Genomic DNA, 20,881 nt, shown 5'->3' on the forward strand with positions numbered 1-20,881 from the left:
CAACAGGGCATGTGTTGCAGGTTTCACTAATATAACCTTTATGGCCAACGTGATTGAGGGGGAAGAGAGTTATGTATCATTTTCACCCTGTTCTGAACCGGTTTTACTACCCCAGGATCCAGGTATAGTTAATGTCAAATATAGGACTGTTGGCTTGGCACATACACAGCGTGTGGAGATTCCTTAATTATGGCAAGTTTCATAATATCAAAACACCCATTGGTTTCTCTGTGTGAAATGTTTTTAGCTTTGCGGTGACACTACTCTGTAAATTCATACCTTGCTAGTTCTGCAGGTGATCCCTTTTTAACATGTGTGACTTCCACTGGAGGAGTAGCCAAAAACTGTGCTACTTGTGGCATGCTAAAAGGGATTGGATGGCACAGTGAGACTTTGGTATAGCAACAAGTAGCAAAAAGAAACTGATGTTCTAACAGTTCTGGTAAACTAGAAGCAGGTGTATTGGAATGCAGATACTGGTCCCTTGATCCCAATTTTTTGTAATTTATCATCTTCTTTTTATTATTCTTACTGAGGTTTCAATACTGGTGCTGCCAAAGGACACAGTAAAGGCGAGACATTTAGTAGAGTAGAGCATGCTCTGTCACCTGTAAGGTTCTGCTGTAGTATGTAGATTTAGATCATTACTGAAGAGGTAGATCAGTAATGAGTAATACTTGTTCTCTTTTATCAGGCATTATTGCTGGAGTGGTTATTGGATGTCTTTTGGCCATATTTGCTGTAGTCGCTGTAGGGGGTTTCATATTCTGGAGAAGGAGAAGGTAATGTATGTTTATAATTGTATTGGTTGTGTTGAGGAGCACCAGTATTTCACTTCTGTATCTCTCTCTGTTTTATACACCTCTGTAATGATGCTTTAAAATACATTGTATTAAAAATGTTGTTTGTATGTTAGAGATTAGAATTGAAGTATCAAACCAGTTGTTAAATCACTTTGTTTAACCCCATAGTTAAATCACTTTGTTTAACCCCATAGTTAAATCACTTTGTTTAACCCCATAGTTAAATCACTTTGTTTAACCCCATAGTTAAATCACTTTGTTTAACCCCATAGTTAAATCACTTTGTTTAACCCCATAGTTAAATCACTTTGTTTAACCCCATAGTTAAATCACTTTGTTTAACCCCATAGTTAAATCACTTTGTTTAACCCCATAGTTACAAACTAATGAGTTCAGAAGAGCTAAATAAATCTTAATTGATAGAATAGAATCATAGAATAGCTTAGGTTGGAAAGGACCTTAAAGATCGTGTCCAGTCCCCCTGCCAGGGTCAGCTTCCACCAGGCCAGGTTACTCAAATCCCTGTCCAACCTGGCATTGAACACTGCCAGGGTTGGGGCATCCACAACTTCTCTGGGTTCTAGTGCCTCACCATTCAGGCATGTTGATGAAGTCATTCACTTAGAAATGAGCAAACATCACAAATTATTGTGCTAAAAGGCATATGTAATTGTATCTTATATGGTTTGATTTTAAGTTTTCCATTAATATCCTTTTTAACTCCCTGTCACATGAAACTTCCATTTTGGAATTTCCAGAAGCTAATGGGTTGCCTAAGGTTTGAGCTGGTCTCTCAGTTTCCAGTCTTTTCCAAATAATCTGGGATGTAAGAGTCCACAAAGGCTTTTTTCTGCTTCTGATCATGTAGTACCTCCTTTCTAAAGAGTTAACTGTAAGGCCCTTAGTCCAACTTTCTTAGTTTGTTTGATTAACTGCTGTTGTTTTCCAAATTGTGTCCAATAACTGTGTACAATAATGAGAACATTTATTTTCATTCATCAACCACTTTCAGTATGACTGACACAGCGCTGTTGAACACTTATTGTAGGGATTGTGGTATTAGTAGCAGTTCTCCTGAGATGTTACGTAGCAATGCAGATCCCTCAGATGTACTTATTCCACCAAAATATGTGCTTTATGTTCAGGCTTTATACTCTGGTTGCAACAGAAAGAACAACATCACCCAATAAAGGATGAAGTATTTTATTTTTATTCCAGGTGTAAGGTTTGCCTCAGGAGTTTGGGTTTTTTTTCACAGAATGAGATGCTTTAAAAGAAATTGCTCTCAGCAGGCACAGGAGATAACTGTCATCAGAAATCTCATATGCATTCCATTAAATTCTACTGTGAACCTGTGTTGTTTTCTTTCACCTTACAGGAAAGATAAAAGAAATACTGAAGTGTCCTTTTCTCCAATTAAGTAAGTCCATATCCTTTCACATGTTGTTTTTTGAGATCAAGTGATATTTGCAATAATTACTCTGAACCCAGATACTTGTTTTCTGTGCAGTTTTATATAGAACTTCGAAGTATTAATTCCTCATGGAATTTAAAGACCTCAGCCTCCAGACTAAAAATAATCATATTGATCAAGACTTCTAGAGCCACTGCAGAGATTTGTGTTCACTTCATGAATCACCATTAGACACACAAATGCTCCACATGGTTTTGAAAAACAGGATGTTTGATGTTTCGTGCACATTGAGGGAACAAACCAAATTGTTGATAAAGTGCACATAGGCAAAATGAGCACTGTGACCTGAATTTTTTCTATTGTTTGTGACTACTGTGTGCTGAGCCCTTAATTCAGATAATGTTGTGATTGTAAAAGCTGGCCATAGGGGAGTAAACATAATAAATTGGAAGTCACAGGCAGTGCAATTGAACCACATTGTTGGTTCTTGCACCCATTTTTGTGCTGATGGAAAGGCATGGCCAGAGCATCCCATGAAATCCCACCTGTGTAGACTTTGATAGTTGACATAAAATACACCAGAGAATAGGGCCCATCCAATGGGAGTAAGTGGCTGACTGACACCTTCTGCAATGTTCCTCTCCTGAAGTATGTACTATTCTCTCCTTTGTTTAACAGAGCAGTTATATGCTATGCTTGATACCCTGTCCCCTGTAAATGCACAGTTTTGTGGCTGCAACTAACAGTCATGCTTTCATTCTTAGATTCACATAGTGAAAAATACAACTGCATGTGTCTAATCAGCCTTTTTTTCTTCCCCCCTCCCTCTCCTGAAGGGTCAAGAAGTAAGTAAAGAACACTTTCTAACACATTGACTGAATTAATCTATGGTTTCTTGACCTAATGCCAGTTGCTAATAGATGGCTTTTCTCATTTTAGATCAAAAATGATTAAAGTGGAGAACTTTGAGTCCTACTTTAAGAAGCAGCAAGCAGACTCCAACTGTGGTTTTGCAGAAGAGTATGAGGTATGTGTCCTCAGTGGAGAGAGCTTCATGACAAATATTTTGGGCAAGTCAAATCAGCTTTCCTATGAAGCATACACAAGGCTTACTGAAGGGAAAGAGAAGGATCCTTTATTATAGAGACTGTTAAGCTGTATGTATAGCCTTCCCTTCCCCTATGCAGCTCCAAATTTAGTTGAAGTGCATGATAAATACTTCATGTCCTGAATTACTACCACTACCTGTGAGCTTACAGCATGGCCTGCTGGTTAGAGCTCTCACCAGAGACAGGACCTCCCGAGTCCTTGCCCTAGTCAACACTGCAGAGTTAGCCTGGGGGATGCTATTTAACTTTTACACTTCTTTTTTCTTATCTTGGAGGATTTTTTAATTAGCAAGACAGGTCTCTTGCTAATTTCACTGACTTCTTCAGTGTGTAGGTGTGATTTGCAAACCACACCTGTGAATAGCTCAGAGGAGCAGTCTGAGAAAAAGCAATTATGATTTGCTTACTGACCATAAATATTTTGCTGTGAAATGTGCTAAAGCTCAATTGTTCCAAGGTACAAAGGACAGGAAGGAAGTGTCAGGAAGGATTCTGTGTTGTCGTGTCTGCTGTTAAAGAATTAGGGTTTTTTTCTCATCTCCTTGAAGTTTTTAATTGACTTTATTCTTCAAATTCTTTCTGGGATTGTACTTTACAGGCTGGTGCTCCACCTTGCCTTCCTTCAGTCCGTTCATTATGTATGTGCTCCCTTTCTCCCTGTAATGTCTGTAAAGGTTATGCAAAGTAGTTCAGTGCCTTGGGACCAGAACTAGTGTGCCATTGATATCAGTGTTGTGTTTTAGCACAACAGGCTTTTAAAGCCCATCTCTGGTTTTTAAACACACTACAATTCCTACATTCTGTATTAATCCCTTCTCTATCAGGTTTGCCACTGTCACCCTCCCACCCTGTAATAAGATGATTTTTATTGTCATTTATCCCAGTTTAACATGCCTGCTTTTACAGCACAGACCATGAGTGTTTGGAGTATTTTTATCTGTTTGTCATGTGTTTGCATGATTCTGAAGCCCAGACCAGGTGCTCACGAATCCTTCTTTTACTGTAGGAACTCAAGTCTGCTGGTGTTCATCAGCCCAAATTTGCTGCTGAACTACCTGAGAACAGGGGAAAAAATAGATACAACAATGTCTTACCATGTGAGTTACTCTCTTTGGTTTTGCATCTTCTGCTGGTCGAAAGGTTAAGTGAAAACCTTGGATTTGGCTAATCTGGCTCTACCCAGAGGTTTCAAGTGTTGTCAGTTTCCAAAGCATTGAATTTGAGCTGCTGCTTTCCCAAAGTCACTGTATAAGCAAACCTGGAAGAGCTTTCCCTCAAGGATGTTTCTGAAGAAAACTCCTTTAAAGGACTTTCCCTTAATTAATTAACTTTTCACTTTCCGTTTGTGAGAAACTTGCAGTCCGGGTTGAAAACGCAAAAGGATGACAGTTGACCACAGACAGATGTATATGCAGAGCTATAAGAAATATAAGACCAGCTTTGCAGATGAACAGAGAGTCTTAAGCACTGCCAAGCTGCCTGTGGGCATCCCAAGGTAGCAGAGTATAAGAAGGAATTGAAAAGTGAACAGTGATGGGTACTTATGGATGCTTTGGAGGAAAAACATCAGATGCAATGGCAGCAGGAGACAAATTACTTTTTTTTAATCCAGTAATTAACACTGTAGTAAACTTTTTGTTGGATTAGAAATATATAAATAGGTAAAACCATACCATGTTTAAAAATAAAATAAACTGTGTTGAGTATTCTGAGTGTTTATCCTGGCCACTCATTTTTCTGAAGGCTTTTATTATATGAATACTACTAGTTATGATTCCTGAAGTTCTGTTCTTAGTCTTAAAACGCACATTGTTCCAAAACACCTCTTATTTAGAAACCATGCATTAGATAAACAGTATTTTGGTGACAGGTTCCAGTTCTAAAATTCATAATTGTCTTCTCATTTTTTCTTTCTGCAGATGATATTTCTCGTGTTAAACTTTCAAATGAAAGCTCTGGAACTGGTGATTATATTAATGCAAACTATATACCTGTAAGTTGCTTCATTAGCTGAAATGAAATATAATGTGTGTTTTTGTGATGTAGGCTTAACAGCTCTTAATGATGTTTAAAATCAGTTTTTATGTCCGACTGATGCCCATTTGTGTGTGTATATATATTGATTTTGTTTTTTTCTTCTTAGGGCTATAGCTCAAAGAAGGCATTTATTGCTGCACAAGGTCCTTTACCCAATACTATAGACGACTTCTGGCAAATGATTTGGGAAAAGAATATCTACTCTATTGTTATGTTGACAAAATGTATGGAACAGGCTCGGGTATGTTTTTATCAAAACTGAACTATCTCTTGAAGGCAGCTGGATCCCTTCTAATTTTGTAGCAGTTTGGAGATTGACTACTTTCTTTTAACAACCATCCTCTTGGTGGAAGACTATTTTCTAGATAAAATAGTCACAACTTTTTTTTTTTTAGCTTTTTCCCATTTTCATATCTGCTGACTATTGGAATAGATTGCCTCAGGAGAGTTGTGGAATTGCTATCTTTAAGGGTGGGTTCTTCTCTCTAGAGAATGATTTTGGTAGAGCTTCTTTTGCCCTGGAATAGACCTTGAGAAGGGTGACATGCTTTCTAGCCCTGCTTCAGGTGGTGTGTTATTTAAAACTAAGAGTCAGTTGCTTCGTTGTCGTGTGTAATGTGTCTAACTTTGTAACTCTGTTCTTAGACAAAATGTGAGCAGTACTGGCCAGACAAGCAATCCAAGACCTACGGTGACATTATAGTGACAATGGTCTCAGAAATTGTCCTTCCAGAATGGACAATAAGGGACTTCACTGTAGAAAAGGTAAGTACTGCCTTGGTTGTTAGTTGTTAGTATATAAAATAACCTTGTGCGTATGCAGATACTTGTAATATCTGCTGGACTGAACAATTAGCCACATCAGCAAATACAATGCAGCAGATACGAGCTCAGAGTAAAGTCAAAGGAAAAGAAAATTATTTCGACGTATTCCCTACTGTAGTGGAAGGAAGAGGGAAACTGGAATATCACTGATCCAAATCCCTGCACGTTTTGTAACAGGCATCTTTATTGAAGCTGAGCTTGGCCCAGTGTATATGGCAGGAAGCCCCTACTGTTGCTCCTCTGAAGCCAGTTTTCATTGTCTTGTGGGTTTGTTGTTTGTTTGGTTGGTTTGGTTTTTAATGTGTATTCCTGTAGTCCAACACAGCAGAGAGCCACACGGTGCGGCAGTTCCATTTCACCTCCTGGCCGGATCACGGAGTGCCAGAGACAACAGACCTTCTCATCGACTTCAGACACCTTGTTCATCAGTACAACAGTCAAAATCCAGTTGACTCTCCTACTCTGGTGCACTGCAGGTAGGAAGAACGTGTTTCTGTTAGACATGCTTTTATCTTGTGGGTTTTTTTATGATCGATTCTTTTTTTCAATGGGATTAAAAACAAAATAAGTTTCTTTGCATAAAGACGTGGGCAGAATGAAAACCTTTGCCTTGTGCTTCAGAAACTAGCAATGCTATGTACGTAGCAAGGTAAGTGATACAAAATTTCGTTAGAATCTCTCCTAGCCTGGAAAACTTAGCTGAAAAAGTTGTCCTTTCAAGTGCTTTTCAATATAGTCTTGTGCGAGTGCAAGGCTGAGAAGCCCAGAAGCATATCCCTCCTTCCTCTTGGTGGTGGTAAGAGCCACCCCTCTGGGCTGCCAAGAGTTTTATTACCTGTGCCACTGAAATAATAGGAGGCATCGTACTGGCATCACTGGCTTTTCATCAGACCAGCAGGGAGCAGGTGGTTGGTGTAAAGCAGTAAATGGCCTCCCCATGTCGTTGCAGTGCTGGTGTCGGGAGGACGGGGACGTTCATCGCCATTGACCGCCTGATTCAGCAGATGGAGATGGAGAACACTGTGGATGTGTACGGAGTGGTGTACGACCTCCGCATGCACCGGCCTTTAATGGTGCAAACTGAGGTGAGGCTGTCTTGCACCCAGCAGCACGTTTTTCAAGTGTGCATAATAATCCAGGAAGCATGGACTCAAGATGTAGCTCAGAACTACGGGAAGATAAGATATTAAGGAGTTAAAATTGTTCTTTATTTAACTTCCCTCCTTCCTGCTCCATCTCTTCCCACAGAAGTAGTTGCAGCCAGGGGCCACCATACATCCAAGCAAGAGTACTTTGTAGGACTGGCATTTGCAGCTGGAAAGAGCCAAATCCCAAAGCAGACTTTTTTGCAGCTTGTTTTACCCATGTGGGTTTTATCCTTTAGCTGTGAGCCAGAATTATCTTGAGTCAGGTGGTCTCGATGTGCATCTTTTCTTTTGTGCTCTGCAGGAATACAAGTGTTCCTGCTGAAATTATCTCTTTGATCCAAAAAGGTGTGTAGACTAACTCAAGCTGATTCGAAAAAGGCTGTAAAATCTCCATTGTGAAAGTCTTTTAGGAGGGCATTAGGCCTCACAGTAAACTTGATCCTAGTTTTATATGGGGGTGTTGGTCAGATGACATCATGATGTCCCTTCCAGCTCTGTTTTCTACGAACTACACACACAAGTTCTAAAACATACTCTGTGATAACGTTCAGTGCAGTGCCAAAACCTACATTCAGAAGCAGAATTACTTTGAAACTCGGATGTTTTCTAGAAATGCATTACCTTCTCTTTTTCTCCTATCAGGACCAGTACGTCTTCCTAAACCAGTGTGTTATGGATATTATTAGATCCCAGAGGGAGAAGAAAACTGATCTTATTTACCAAAACATGACAGCAATGGCAATCTATGAAAATTTCACACCTGGGCCAGGCTTTGGGAAGGCCAATGGCTACCACGCATAGTCCAGCAGGAAGGCAGTTTCTCCAGGAGATGTTACCTGCCCATAGGAAAGGGAGGTGTTCTACTCATGTTTTCTGGGATTGTGTGCAGTGTCTCATGTCTGGCTTCTGCAGTTCTGTCTGCATTCAAAGAAGTGATCTACAGGAGGAAAAACACAGTGCTGGCGGGAGCCGCAGGTTGATGTTAAAAAGAAAAAACAACGCAACACAAACAAAACTATTTGAAGTTAACAGAGGAATCTTCCTTTTTTTTTCTTGGGAATTTAACAGTACTGATAGGTGAAATAGCATTTGCAGTATGAACAGTGAACTAGAATTTAAATATTAAAATAATAACACAAGCTTTTTATTACAGTTTTATATGATTTCATTTACAGACACCAGGCTTGTGAGCTGTTTTAATATATTTAATTATAAGTTTCAGGAACATATTTTATCTACTGTATCTGGTTACTTAGTTAATAGATTTGTGCCTCTGTGATCTATTTTTTCTGTGTTCCTTTTTATTTAAAACAAGGAGTACAAACGGCTCCTTCAAATGGACATTTATACTTGGAAATTGTGCCTTTTCTAGTTGCTACTCTAGAAAAAAAGAAAACAACAGAGATTCTATTTTTGTATGAAACTCTTAATGAGAACACAGATTTTTAAATAAGGCTTATGTCAAACTTAACTGTAGTTGCACTGTTGGCAGGACTCTCCAGAAGCTTGGAGGTGAGCTTTGTTTTTGCATTTCACCACAAATATACCCTGCCTTAATGTTTTGGTGCCTCTGCCAGAGGAAAAGGAGTGTGGTCTGTCACTCCGAGCTTTAACTGTAGAAAAAAAACAGAGAAAGTGAATCTGTGAATGTGTGTGCAAGGGGGTGCGTGTGGGTGTGTATGAAGGACAGAATAGCTCCTCCCTGTTCCTGGCTGATATTTCTGTTTTTATACAATTTATAATGATTTATTTAAAGGTGCAATATATGATTTACTGAATAATGCTCACTCTATTCTAATAGAGTTTTTCTCAGGTTGGTGTCTTTTTATCATTGTTGTTGTTTTTCCTCAAATATGTAAATCTGTGAAAATGTTGAAACTAAGGTTCCAAGTGTTCACGCACTCCCAAATGATTGACTGGCTTTACTGTTTCTACCAAAACACATTGTACAAAATTCTGCTGTAAAGACAAATTTCTCAGTTGTCTTAGCCATTCAAAACTGAGACATGTCTTACCTGCCTGCATCTCATTGATCCAGTGTAATTGTTTGATAATTACTTGCAATGTACTGCTGCTGTTGTTTTAACTGGTCCTTTTAGAAACAGAGCAAGCACGCAGAAATCCTCCAGTTGTTGGTTTCACAAGTCGAGGATCAGATTGGATTTATTTTGCTGGTACATAACTGTTAGACTTAGGAAGGCATTACCAATGAAGGACTTAAGTAGCTTGGGGTGGGGGGAGGGTGTGTTTTTTGGTCTTTGGATCATTGCACTGGTTGTATTGCAGATGAATATGAAGTTCATGAATAATGCTATAGAATAGCTATAAAGCGGTGAAAAATCTTATGAAGGTTTAATAACCAGAGTCCCTGGAATTCTGCTGCTTTTTTGTTGTTTTGGAGTTTTTTTTCTTTGTTTTAGTAGACTTGTCAGAAAAAGCTGCAGATGCTAAGAGTGTATGTGGCTTTACAGTGGAACCTGACAACCTCACAGGATCCAATGTCAGCTGAAGGAAAATGTAGGAGTTGGAATTCCTGGTGCACAACTGTAACTTTATGAATATCCTGAGGAATTCTTTACAACCTGGTGTGAAACTGTGGTGTGCTGTGTGAGCAAAACTGGAGAACAGGCCACAGTGCAGTTCAGCTTTTGGTTGGTTGTTTTTGGAGTTTTGTTTATTTTGGTTAAATTTGTTATATATATATATTTTTTTTTTTAGCAGCCACTTGAATATGTTTTTTCTCTCTTTCTCTGAAATACTTTAAAAAAAAAAAGCCAACAAAACAAAAAAACTACCATGAGGTTAATGATCCTGCCAGCTCCATCAAAACTGGCTGTCCACAAAGTGGGCCCATATTCTTCCTAAGCTGCTGTCAGTTGACAAACAAAGATAAACCACTTGGACCAAACAGAACCATTCCAAAGGAACTGGGAGGGAGGAAAGTCTGCCCCTTACAGTCATGCTTTTTTTTTTTTTTTTTAAGTCTCTTACTCTTTTAGTTACAGCACATCTGTGCAGAGCACAGAGCCAGTATTCATTATTTCAGGTCTCCCAAGAACTTGCTGCCTTAGGGTGGCAAATGCTGTCTTGCTCCTGAAGGCCCTTGTTTGGTATAGCACAGAGGAGAGGGAGATGAGTCTTCCATGCTAGATGATGTTGATTTCATAATATTGCAGCAGAACATCAGAAAACTAGCTAGAACAGTAACTGGTTTTGCTTGACGACTGCCCCGATCCTCTTACAGAAAACAGTCGGATCTGTCCCGTTATTTTGGTGTTGGAAGCAGACATCAGATTCTCACTTGTGGCATCATCTGATGAGTATCCATTTTAAATAAAACTGTATGCATGTGTTTTCCCCAAACTGACTCATTGTGAGAAGAGACTGAAGTTTGAAGTAAATGAACTGTTGATCCCATGTTGATAGGTGGAAAAAGTTGGTAAGGCTTAAAATGTTGTAAAGATAAAGTCGGGCATAGTGTCGATGTGAATAAGTAGGATCTGCCTTATAGGACATCTCTGCAGGAAGAGGAAGAGCACAGGCAATACTCCACTACCTTGTGGATCTGTCTTGGTCAAGATGACTTGAATTCCTGAAATTATTTTCTCCCTGCCCTCTGATGTTCTTTGTGTTATAATTGCTGAGATCTCTCTCTTTGGTCAATGTCTTCTGTTGCTGTTGCTTATCTAAAGCTGTCCATTGAAAGCTCCACTGTGTGACAATTACATCTCCTGCATTTCTGTTCTATTTTTTTTTTTCCCATTTGGGGCCTGCTTAAGAAGGGAAAAGTTGATGTGTTTCAAATAAGTGACTGTTGAATATCATGAAATGATGTACAAATTTTGTTGTTTTCATACTTGTTGTACAGGAAATTTCCGCACATTATAATGTTTTTAATGGTTTGATTTGTTTCTAAAGATATAAAATAACAATTAAAAAGCATCATCCTAGAGCACTTTGTCTTATTTTTCCTTTATTGGGTTTTCTTTTTAGTTCGTTTCAAATAAAATTAATTTCCTAAAGTTTCATTTAGAAGGGCTTTACAATAGGTAAGGAAGGTGGGCTCCCATTCTCTGGGGTGACCCTTGAGTAATTTTTGTATTACAGTCGCTGGAGCTCCCTGCAAGGCTGTAATCTGTCGTTCAGACTTGCCTGGCAGGACCTGCATCTGATGTTACTGTGTCCTGCCACTTGGTGGATTCTCAAAATGAAGAGCTTGATACCAGGTAGAGGAACAGGACCATCATCCAAGGTCCATCAAAAGACTTACATTCACTGAAATAGCCTTGAGGGAGGTCCAGTGTTTCTAGGACTCATTTACTTTCAGAGGAACAAGAATGAGGATTTTTCAATCCCTTTAAGATGTTCTGTTGTTGGGAGGTGATAGAAGGGGATGCAGAAGTATCTGCTTTATTAATGTTACAGCTGGCTGCTTGATTACAGATTAGCTGTCTGTAGATGCATATAACATTATCTCAGGTAAGTACTTTTCTCCTAAAATTTTTAGGTTCCATTCCTGGCTGCCATCTGAATCACTCCCAAGAAGGATCACATACCTGGAGGGTGATACTGGCGTTCAGCAGCTCTCCAGTTCATCATGGGGTGCTGACACTTAACTGTAAAAGCTTGTGATCCTCCATGGTAACTTCTGTGTTTTCTGAAGTGACTGGGTGGTGAGATAGGAAGAGCAGCGTGATTGTCTCATCATCATTTAGTGGGGGCATGTGCCAGCCACATGATGTTGTCTGTGTGCTCTCGATGAGACTCATGTGGTAGAAGAGAAGCTGTGACAATGAACGTGTAGGACCTGCAGCAGGTGATCACCACTGCCAGGGGTAATCAGCTTCAGGGAGATTTCTGGGAAGTGAAATTCCTCATTTCCCCCCCCACCCCCCCCCGAAATTACATGGGTTTGAGATATTAGAACTTGAGTAAAGCAAACTGTCTGGTTGTTATTTGGAGTGTTACTCTGGGTGGGTAGAGCTGAACCCATATATCTGAAAATCATCTTCTATACTTGGTCTTGTCATGTATTAGTTCTAATGCCTTTGACTTTAAAGAGGTGGAGGTCAGAGAGGAGAGGGTATAATGTTTCTATCCTGTTCTTCACTTGATAAATGGGATATGTTGATGATGCCCTTGCATGCCCTTCCTGGCTGGGAGTTATCAGGCAGCAAATGGAGTTTAAAGATGAACAGATGTGGATGTTTTTGTGGAAGAGGGTCAGAAATGGGAGCTTGGAAGGGAAAGACACCTGAGAACTTTGCACACTGTGCTTTTCTGAAGCAAAAAGAAAAAGCCGAGGTCTTAACAGCTCTTGGTTGTTCTGAGTAAAAACTAATTAAAAAATGCAGATGCAATCACTTCGGTCTAGGGCCAGAATGAGGGGCAAGTGAAGATCAGTAGTTAACTTGCTTCTGAGGTAGGCAGGTACAGTGTTTTCCCACTTCCCATACCCACCAGAGAAGTTACTGTACTTCCTTTTTTCAGTTAGTGTGGCACTGCTGCAGAGAGTTCCTTTCAGCTCTTCACATAAGACATCGGGGTGTTGAAACCTCTGGCTGCAAACTGTTCCATTTCAGCACTTTGCAGAAGTGTTTAAGGAGTTGGTACCAAACAGTGCCTCCCTCCAATCTTGTACTTTGTTCCATTCTCTCTGCCCTTGGACTTGGCAAACCCTTTGCCCATGCCAGCCTCCTGCCTGCGAGGGGAGAGGAGGAGGCAAATGAAGCAGAAATCCTGAGTTTGAAGTACCAGGAGGAGCTGCTTCCTGCCTGTATTGCTGGCTGAAGGGAAGGAGCTGTTAGAATATGAGGGAGAAGCTGAGAGCCCTTCTCAGACTGTTTCTTAGATCTGAAGAAAAAGATTAGTTATCCAGGCCTGTTCTTCTTTGTCCCTGGTACTTAGCAGAGCCCCATTTATTAATTCAAGTTGCTTTCCCTGGGGTTATTTCATTATATATTAATAGACATAATTTCCTGACAGCAAGAAGAAAAGCTAGCAAATTATCCCCTCTTGCTGAGAAAAGATAGTCTAGTTTGATCTCAAGTGAGTTATTTTAATTTGCATTTTACCTCCAGCTTTCCAAGTAAGCATAAAAAAAAAACAGATTCCTTGGAACAATGTTCCAAGTGTAATGCTAATGTCTCATGGACATTAATGGTGCTGACAAGAAGTTTGCTAGAGACACGAGAGCTGTGTGCTCAGTGTACTGGGGTCAGAGCTCTCTTTAGACACTGCCATGTCTCTGCCCTTGTTTCACTACAGGGCAGGATGGACAGGAAGACATGTATCCTCTAGAAGAGATTTCTGGACTTGTTTTAATTTTTTTATCTGACAGTTTTTTGATGTGGTGTTTTTAGAGTTGGGAATATGCTATCAGAAGGAAAACAGACTTTGTGATAAAGACTGATCTAATGTCGGTTCTGATTAAGGTATGTATCTGCCTAAAAGGTGATTGCTGTCACTCCAGAAAGAAAATACATCCTGTTCATTTCTGTTTTAAACCTCCAGATGGCACATGATACCACTGTTCTTTCCAGGGAAAGCTTTCCCTGCCAGGCTGCTCCTTTCTCACTTCCTTCTCAGGTTCTGATCATCTCCCTCCACCCTAAGTGCTGTTTCCCCTTCCTTCTCCCTACACTGTAGGTGCAAAGCCTCTCTCCTCCAGTCCTGCCTAATGCTCCCTCCAGCCCTCGCCTACGTCAGTCGTCAAGTCTGGGCCACTGTGCCTATGGATGGATGGCTCCCTCCTCCACAGGGATATGTAGAGTGTTGTACACCTGATCAGATGACTTTTTTTTTCAGAGTCTTAAGCTTAGCAATAGCTGGTAACACCAAATAATCATTTGCTTCCTTGGGAAGTGCTCTTACACTTCAGTCTGTTGATACCTAGGCATTTTCTGATGATGAATGTAGACCAAGGTGTAAGGGCTCTGGCTGGGGCCAGCCTGGTGCTAGTTGTTCAGCTTTCCCAGCTGTGTGCTCATTTCCCAGCCTATTGGTCTGCTCCACAGCTGTTCCCAGCAATAATGGATTTATAGGATTGCTGAACACAGTGCAGATACATCAATAAAGACAGCAAACAGTGATGTGCTCTTGCTCATACTGCTCAATATGAGTAACAGTTAAAAGTCTCTTTCAGTCAATGGATCTGTTTATGTGTGCATGTGTAACTGATTTTTCCCTGCCTTTTTCTGCACAGGTCCTTAGGGATGTTTTAAATGCAGCTTTTAAAGCATCTGGCAACATCTGCTGGGTTACTTTGGTTTCTTCCATCTCCTACTTGAAATACAGCGAGATTTCAATGCAAAGCTCTAGTGATAGATGCATTTTTTACAAGAAGGCAGTAGCAGAGATGGGGGTGTGAGAGCTCTAAATCTACTGGAAAATGTGTCTGCAACTGCCCTGCTGCTTATAAACCCTTCAGCCTTTGAGCAAGGAATAAATCAAAACTAGAAATAACACTTCTCATCAGAACTTCCCATGCTTGTGTATCAGAACCCATCCTGTGGACAATCAGCTCTGAGAAGGGTTTGGCTGGGCTGAACAGCTCTCAGCTGCTGCCTCCTGGTCCGAGTGATGCTCCCAGTGCTGATGGTGCCAGGCCAGGTTGACACGAGCTGAAAGCAAGCTGAGCTCTGGAAGCCAGTTACCAAAATACTGAGAAAAATTTCTGAACAATAAGAATCAATCAAACCTTTAAAATCATTGTGATTTAGTTATAACCCAGGTCTAAAGCTATTGAATTGGATTTTTCTCTGCATGATGATCTTTATAATGTGACTGAGATGCCAGCAAATAGATTTCATAGTATTTGCTGCAATCAATATTTCCATGTGTCAAGCTCGCTGGCAACACATTAGTACCAGTCATGTTATTTCTGTTAAGACACTTGATGTTTCCGCTTGATATTTTGAAAATGAGATTTTTAGGGGTTTAGAAAGTGGGTATTTTAAAAATTAGTTTTTTAGGGGTTTAGGAAGTGCTTCCTTTAAGAAATGCCCCTAAACAGAGGTTTGAACAGTTCCACATGAAATAAAAAAAAATCTTTCCTGGGAATTTTCTCCCATTTGGACATTTTTTAAAGCAATTTAAAGTAAAGATGAACCAGGCTGTTTTGATCAGGATTTACAAGTATATTCTATTTTTGTTTCCTGAAATGTGTTCTGTAGTCCAGGGGACTGAAATACTGAGAAATCCAAAGAAAGCACTGATCCCTGTCACGTGTGGAACATGACTTTATCTCTGCTCACCTATTCTTGCAAGTCAGACAAGAGAGGGAATGTAAGCATACCCAAACCAAACAGCTTGCACAGGGCCTTTGCAAACCAAGCTTAGAGGGTTTTTTTGAGCAGTATTAAGCAGTTAGAAAAGGGTGGCACAGAGAATATGGAATCTGAATATATAATTGATGTCAATCAGTAATATCCCTTTAAACTTTCTGTAGATGATATTCTGAGTTATGTAGAACTGAAGACATATTACCCTAACCCAAATAGCTCTACTGTATGTAGATTTCAGTATTGTATGTGTTGACCTATTTCAAGGCATGCATTTTTTTCCATGGTATTCTCCTACCTGATTAATAGATGTGAGTTAGGGCCTTAGAATAAGGAGCTGTGGAAAGTAGATGCTCTCTCCTGAAGAGCATTGCACTGATCCGTCCATCACATGTATTTGGGTATCCACTTTCTATTTCAGCGGAAGTTACATATCTTTTTTTCTAATTTTTTTTAAATTTTTTTCCCCCTCTAGCAATGTTATTCCATTGCAATGAAATTTTACAAGTGAGTCCTAGGAAGGCAAAATGTTATTACCAAACCAGAGCCTTACAGCTCTCTCAAAGTCACTTGCTTTAAATGATATTAGAAGTTAGTGGAAGTACAAACTATGGTCGATTGGTTCCAGATGAAACATTATTGTAGTTGCAATTTATTACATGAAGTGATCAATATGTTGTAAGTGCTTTTACAAGGTAGAGCCAGAATCTATGTGAAAACACAACCAGCAGCACCACAGTCTGCAGAGACTGCTCTCTTAGCACTTGGACAGAACACAACGCTGCTACTTTTCCTGGGATTGGGCTTTCACTCAGAGAACATTTCAACTTTCAAGGACTTTGCTCTTTAGTTTATTTTAGAAAAATCAGGATGGCTTTGGTGGACTCAGGTGGCTGCTTTCTGGGCTGAGGACAGAGTTGCTGAGGAGAGAAGGACCATCTCCTGATTAGAGTTTGCAATCAGTGCTGTGGCCAGAAGCAGGAGATGAACTCAACCAGCAGGTGTGTGAGGCACAAGGCAGCAGAGTGATGACCATGGTCACCCTAATAAGCAGCATTTGTGATTGTCTACCATTTTTTGGACTACTTAAATACGAAATTTTCAGGAGACATTTGAAAGTAGTTTTGTAAACTGCTCAGAAGTAGTTTCTCTCAGAAAAATGGGTGGAGTAGGAATAAAATCAGAGGGCTTTGTGGGCGATTCAATGTTGGTATCATTAACAAAGACAAACAATCATCTATGAAATGCCATGAAAAGGATTGGCAAAATGAATGACGTCTTTGCTAGCAGCTGCATTGTGGGGGTGAATTGCTTTCCCAAGGCTGGGGGAGCAGAAGGCACTCTTGCTATGCCGAGGGGCTGTGGTGGGGAAAACCTGTGTTCGGTTGCAGATGTACACTGCAAATATTTGCAGAAGTGAAGCTGTGGTGCTTCTTCTTTCACACAACAAAGAAAGGAAAAAAAAAATAATATTTTCTGCATAGTTAAATAATTCCATTGCAAAAAAATATAACATCTCCATAACATATAACTATACCAGAAACCACTAGGCAAAGAGCAGGGAGAGATTAGTGTGGAGTCTCTCATCAGCCTCCGTAGAGAAGGCATCATGCTCTGAGCTGGCAGTGGCCTTTTAACTTTGCTGATGTGTAAGGAAAATTCATACATGCTAATAGTCAAATTATGATTTCCCATGATTGAAAGGCAGGAGCTGCTAAGCATAACAAAGTGAGCTTTCCCTGCTCACTAGGACATCTGCCAGCGCTGTGATCAAATTATGGCTTTCCTTGGCCCACAGTCAGGAGCAAACTGCATATCCTCGATCAAAAGCGCAGTCTGCTTGGGTGGAGATGGTTTAATTATTAGTGACAAATCTGACAAAAGTCCTTTGAAGTGACAGTCTCAGGATGGCTTAGTATTCACATATGGGGGAATGAATTGAGTAATTACAGCAAGAAATAACCTCAACAATGAAACTGAAACATAAGGTGGGGGTTGCAGCTACACAGAGCCACAGGCAGCAGGTGTGAGGGTGGCCAGGCAAGGGGGACTTGCTGGCGCTGAAGACTGTGGGTGGGGGAAGAAATATTTGGGGTACATCACTTGTCCTAGAACACGTCTGGCTTTTTTTGGTCTGGTTTTTGCTATGCAAAAGCAGCTGAGGGACCAGCCCAAGAAGTTGCAGTGGAGTGGTGCCTTGCCAGCCTTGCAAAGGCTCTATTTCCCTGTTGGGGGCCAGTCCTCAGAAGCAGCCCAGGGCCCTTTGGGCCAAGCAGAGCCACAGCACAGGAAACAAGAGATTCAATAGGGCTGTAATGGATGGAAAAGCCCAAAATAACTCTTTCAGTTAAATGAAATGCCAACTTCTCCTAAGTAACTTCACAGCAAAGGCAGAAAGCAAATGGAAAGCACAATGCTACACCTGGGCAAATACCCTCGCCCTGGAAGCTGACTTTTAATTGCAAGGAAAGGGTCTGTGAGCAGCCTGAGTGTGCCTGCTCTCTCTAATCTGCCCTGGTGCTCTGGTAAACCAAAACCAAGCAGGCATCCTGAATGTGGCCACAGGCCTCCTGTTTGCTAATGGGTGTGGGGAGGACTCATTTCAAAAGGAGGAAGTCAGGGCACCCAGATGGATTCCCCTTGGCAGCAGATGAAAGCTGTGTGGTTTGAGAACAAAGAGCTCGATTTTTGCATGTAGGAAATGAAGAGATCAGCTGAGTAATGTTATACAAGCTGAAAGGGAAGCCTTAAAAGTTAAAAAAAGCACATTACACTTGATGCATTTGCCGGTGATGCTGACTGAGACATTCTGTGCTAACTGAAGTTGCAGTGCAATGCAGGTGAGGGCGCTGGGCAAGGACAGCAGTGGTGACAACAGATTTATACCACTTCTACACTGCAGGACATCACTGTCACTAAAAAGAGGAGAAAGATGCTTTGGGGTTTTTCTAACACAAATCTATATGTTGCTGCTTGGAAATGGGGGCTGGAATAAAATGCAAGCAAGGGTATCTGGTACTTGAATTGCAGAAACCAGTAATAATTTCATACTTTTCCCTAGTTTGGCTGGACTTGCCTGCTGGGGAACTTGGAAGGACCAGGGCTGGCATCAAGTGTACATGGCTTCATAGCTCCCGTGCATGATCCTGTGGAGAACACACATGAGTTAAACCAAGATTCCCATTGGCACTGGCAGTTGAAAACAGCTTTTAAGATCCTGGCTCTCAGAAAAAGCTACTGTATGTATACTGTACTGTATACTGTTCTGTATGTAATACCTTATTCCATGGGGTTATGCATGTTCCTCACACTGCCTCTCCTCTCCTGACCCCCTGGCTGCCAGCAGGGCTGTTCTTCTCAGTGTCCCTCACTTCTCACTGCTGGTGTGTATTGTGCCTTCCCTTGCCCTTTCTCAGAGGCAGCACCAGCTTCTGTGATAGGCTGGGCAGTGCCCTGTGGTGGGACCGATGGGGAATGGTCTGGGTCCATCACAGGGCAGCCCTTGGGCCCTCTCCTCACAGCAACCTCCTCACTGCTGCCAGCACCTGGCACGGATCTTCTCCTTGCACTCCCTCCACCATTGGGCCCAGGCTCCTCATCTGACCTGGCCACCACATCCAGTGTACTCCACTTCCTGCATTGCTGGGGACAGGACTGGCACGGCCCCTGTGTAACCAGGTACCCAGCCCTTGTGGCACCCTGCAGGTAGGTCTGCCTTCTTCAGACATTTTCTTCCAAACAGAATCAAAGTGGAAATGGTGCTGAGAGAAACAGCAAGTCCCATCCCAGGCGAGGGTTCCCTCTGAGACTGGCATCGTCCTGGGCAGGTGGGAGGGGATGCTGGTCCTTGGGGTTCTGTACCACTGGGGGGGGCTGAGGTGAGTTTGTTTTCAAACCTTACATCAGGATTTCTGGTGGCCACACCAGACTTTTTGGGGGTACGATGGGCTGCCCACAGCACCTGCTCAAGGGGCAGGAGGGTTGTTAGGGAGCCCAGAGGGGAGATGACAGTTCTGTGCATCAGCCACTGGCTCTGACATAGTGCTCCTACCTCTTCCCAAGGTCTGAACCAAACGAGTCAGTAAACATGCAGGATTTGGGTTTCTCTGGTAGAAGCCAGCAGTGTCCAGAGCTGGGCCAGGTTGTAGGTTCACACCCTTGAGAGCTGATGGTGATGGAGGGCTTGAGTTGATGAATCATACTGGTTAGTCCTTGTGCAAGTGGAAGGGGAAAGACGGTGAGGGCAGAGGGATTAATGAATAATTAAACTCTGAGACAGAGGAACATACATAATGCATGATAAATTAGTCCAAGTGCAGCAGAGGAAGCATGAGTAAAGTTTTTTTCAACAAGCATAAAATGGGATATGACAAGGTATTTACACTAGAACAGCTGTTTGCTAAAATTTTTCATTTATTTATACAAATTTCCTCCCCCTCACAGTTAGGGGTCTGCCTAAAGTGGGAGAGAAATCAGCAACTGAGATGGAAAATAAGTTTGGTTCCTGCTAGGTCCCAGTCCAGCATGCTCTCTGCCTGGGAGATCTCCCTCCCTGCTTAGTGCTTTCCTTGCTGATAATCTAATGCAATATTTCCCTCCTGGTCGTTTGGGCTGCAATTTGACTGCAGCTAAGGTGGGTAGGGTAATGCTCTTAATTCCATGGAAACAGTGAGGCCCATGTTGACTCACTCTAGCCTTTTCTGATCCCAGATTCCCTAAATGTTTTCTTCCTTCCAAACTGTCTTTGCTGTTACAACATAAATTATTTATAAGATGTTACATTTGTTACAGATGGTAATGAGGCTGCCAATCAGAGGGCACTGACTCTATACTGCAGTGTCAAACTGATTTAAGGAGGGGGGGAGGTGGGTGTAAATAAAAACCCAGTCCCTTCCTTTCTTTAAACAAACCTGGCAAGTCTGTTCAAATTTACTTTTCCCATAAATAACACTAAAGGCCAAAAGCTGCATTATTAGACTTGCAGAGTTGCTTCATCTGAATCAAAGTGAGTTCTGAACAATACGACTTGTTTCTTTCCCCCACTGTGAATCACTTACTGGTGATTACGGTGTCACAGGACACCATACACAGAAGATGTTTATTACAGGTAGCTGGTACAGCTACTCTGACACACAGAAACCATAGCTTTGTCAGAGCTTTTGCTCATCACAGGCTGTATATGGAAAAGGACTGTGTGAAGCAATATGGAGCTGAGCACTGAAACACCAGGTCTTTGATCTTGTCTCTCCTTCCGTGTTCTGCT

The 20,881-nt window shown here is 41.4% G+C and overlaps 1 protein-coding gene across 7 annotated transcripts in view; it reads left to right on the top strand.

Annotated features, from left to right (window-relative positions):
• PTPRJ (protein tyrosine phosphatase receptor type J) overlaps window positions 1-11,291 on the top strand; it is a 75,002-nt gene extending 63,711 nt beyond the window's left edge. For 6 of the 7 annotated variants that reach the window (XM_032691238.1, XM_032691242.1, XM_032691243.1 and 3 more), the window contains 12 exons: window positions 7-122; window positions 695-782; window positions 2,182-2,223; window positions 3,054-3,062; window positions 3,157-3,244; window positions 4,333-4,423; window positions 5,246-5,319; window positions 5,470-5,604; window positions 6,009-6,128; window positions 6,504-6,664; window positions 7,138-7,273; window positions 7,979-11,291. In XM_032691238.1, coding sequence (XP_032547129.1) covers window positions 7-122; window positions 695-782; window positions 2,182-2,223; window positions 3,054-3,062; window positions 3,157-3,244; window positions 4,333-4,423; window positions 5,246-5,319; window positions 5,470-5,604; window positions 6,009-6,128; window positions 6,504-6,664; window positions 7,138-7,273; window positions 7,979-8,137 — 1,219 coding nt within the window. In that variant the 3' untranslated portion in view covers window positions 8,138-11,291. The remainder of the gene's footprint in view (window positions 1-6; window positions 123-694; window positions 783-2,181; window positions 2,224-3,053; window positions 3,063-3,156; window positions 3,245-4,332; window positions 4,424-5,245; window positions 5,320-5,469; window positions 5,605-6,008; window positions 6,129-6,503; window positions 6,665-7,137; window positions 7,274-7,978) is intronic. The other variant, XM_032691239.1, reaches the window with a different exon arrangement.
• The last annotated feature ends 9,590 nt before the right edge of the window (window positions 11,292-20,881 follow it).

Source organism: Chiroxiphia lanceolata, chromosome 6, assembly GCF_009829145.1.
Source record: "Chiroxiphia lanceolata isolate bChiLan1 chromosome 6, bChiLan1.pri, whole genome shotgun sequence".
NCBI lineage: Eukaryota > Metazoa > Chordata > Aves > Passeriformes > Pipridae > Chiroxiphia > Chiroxiphia lanceolata.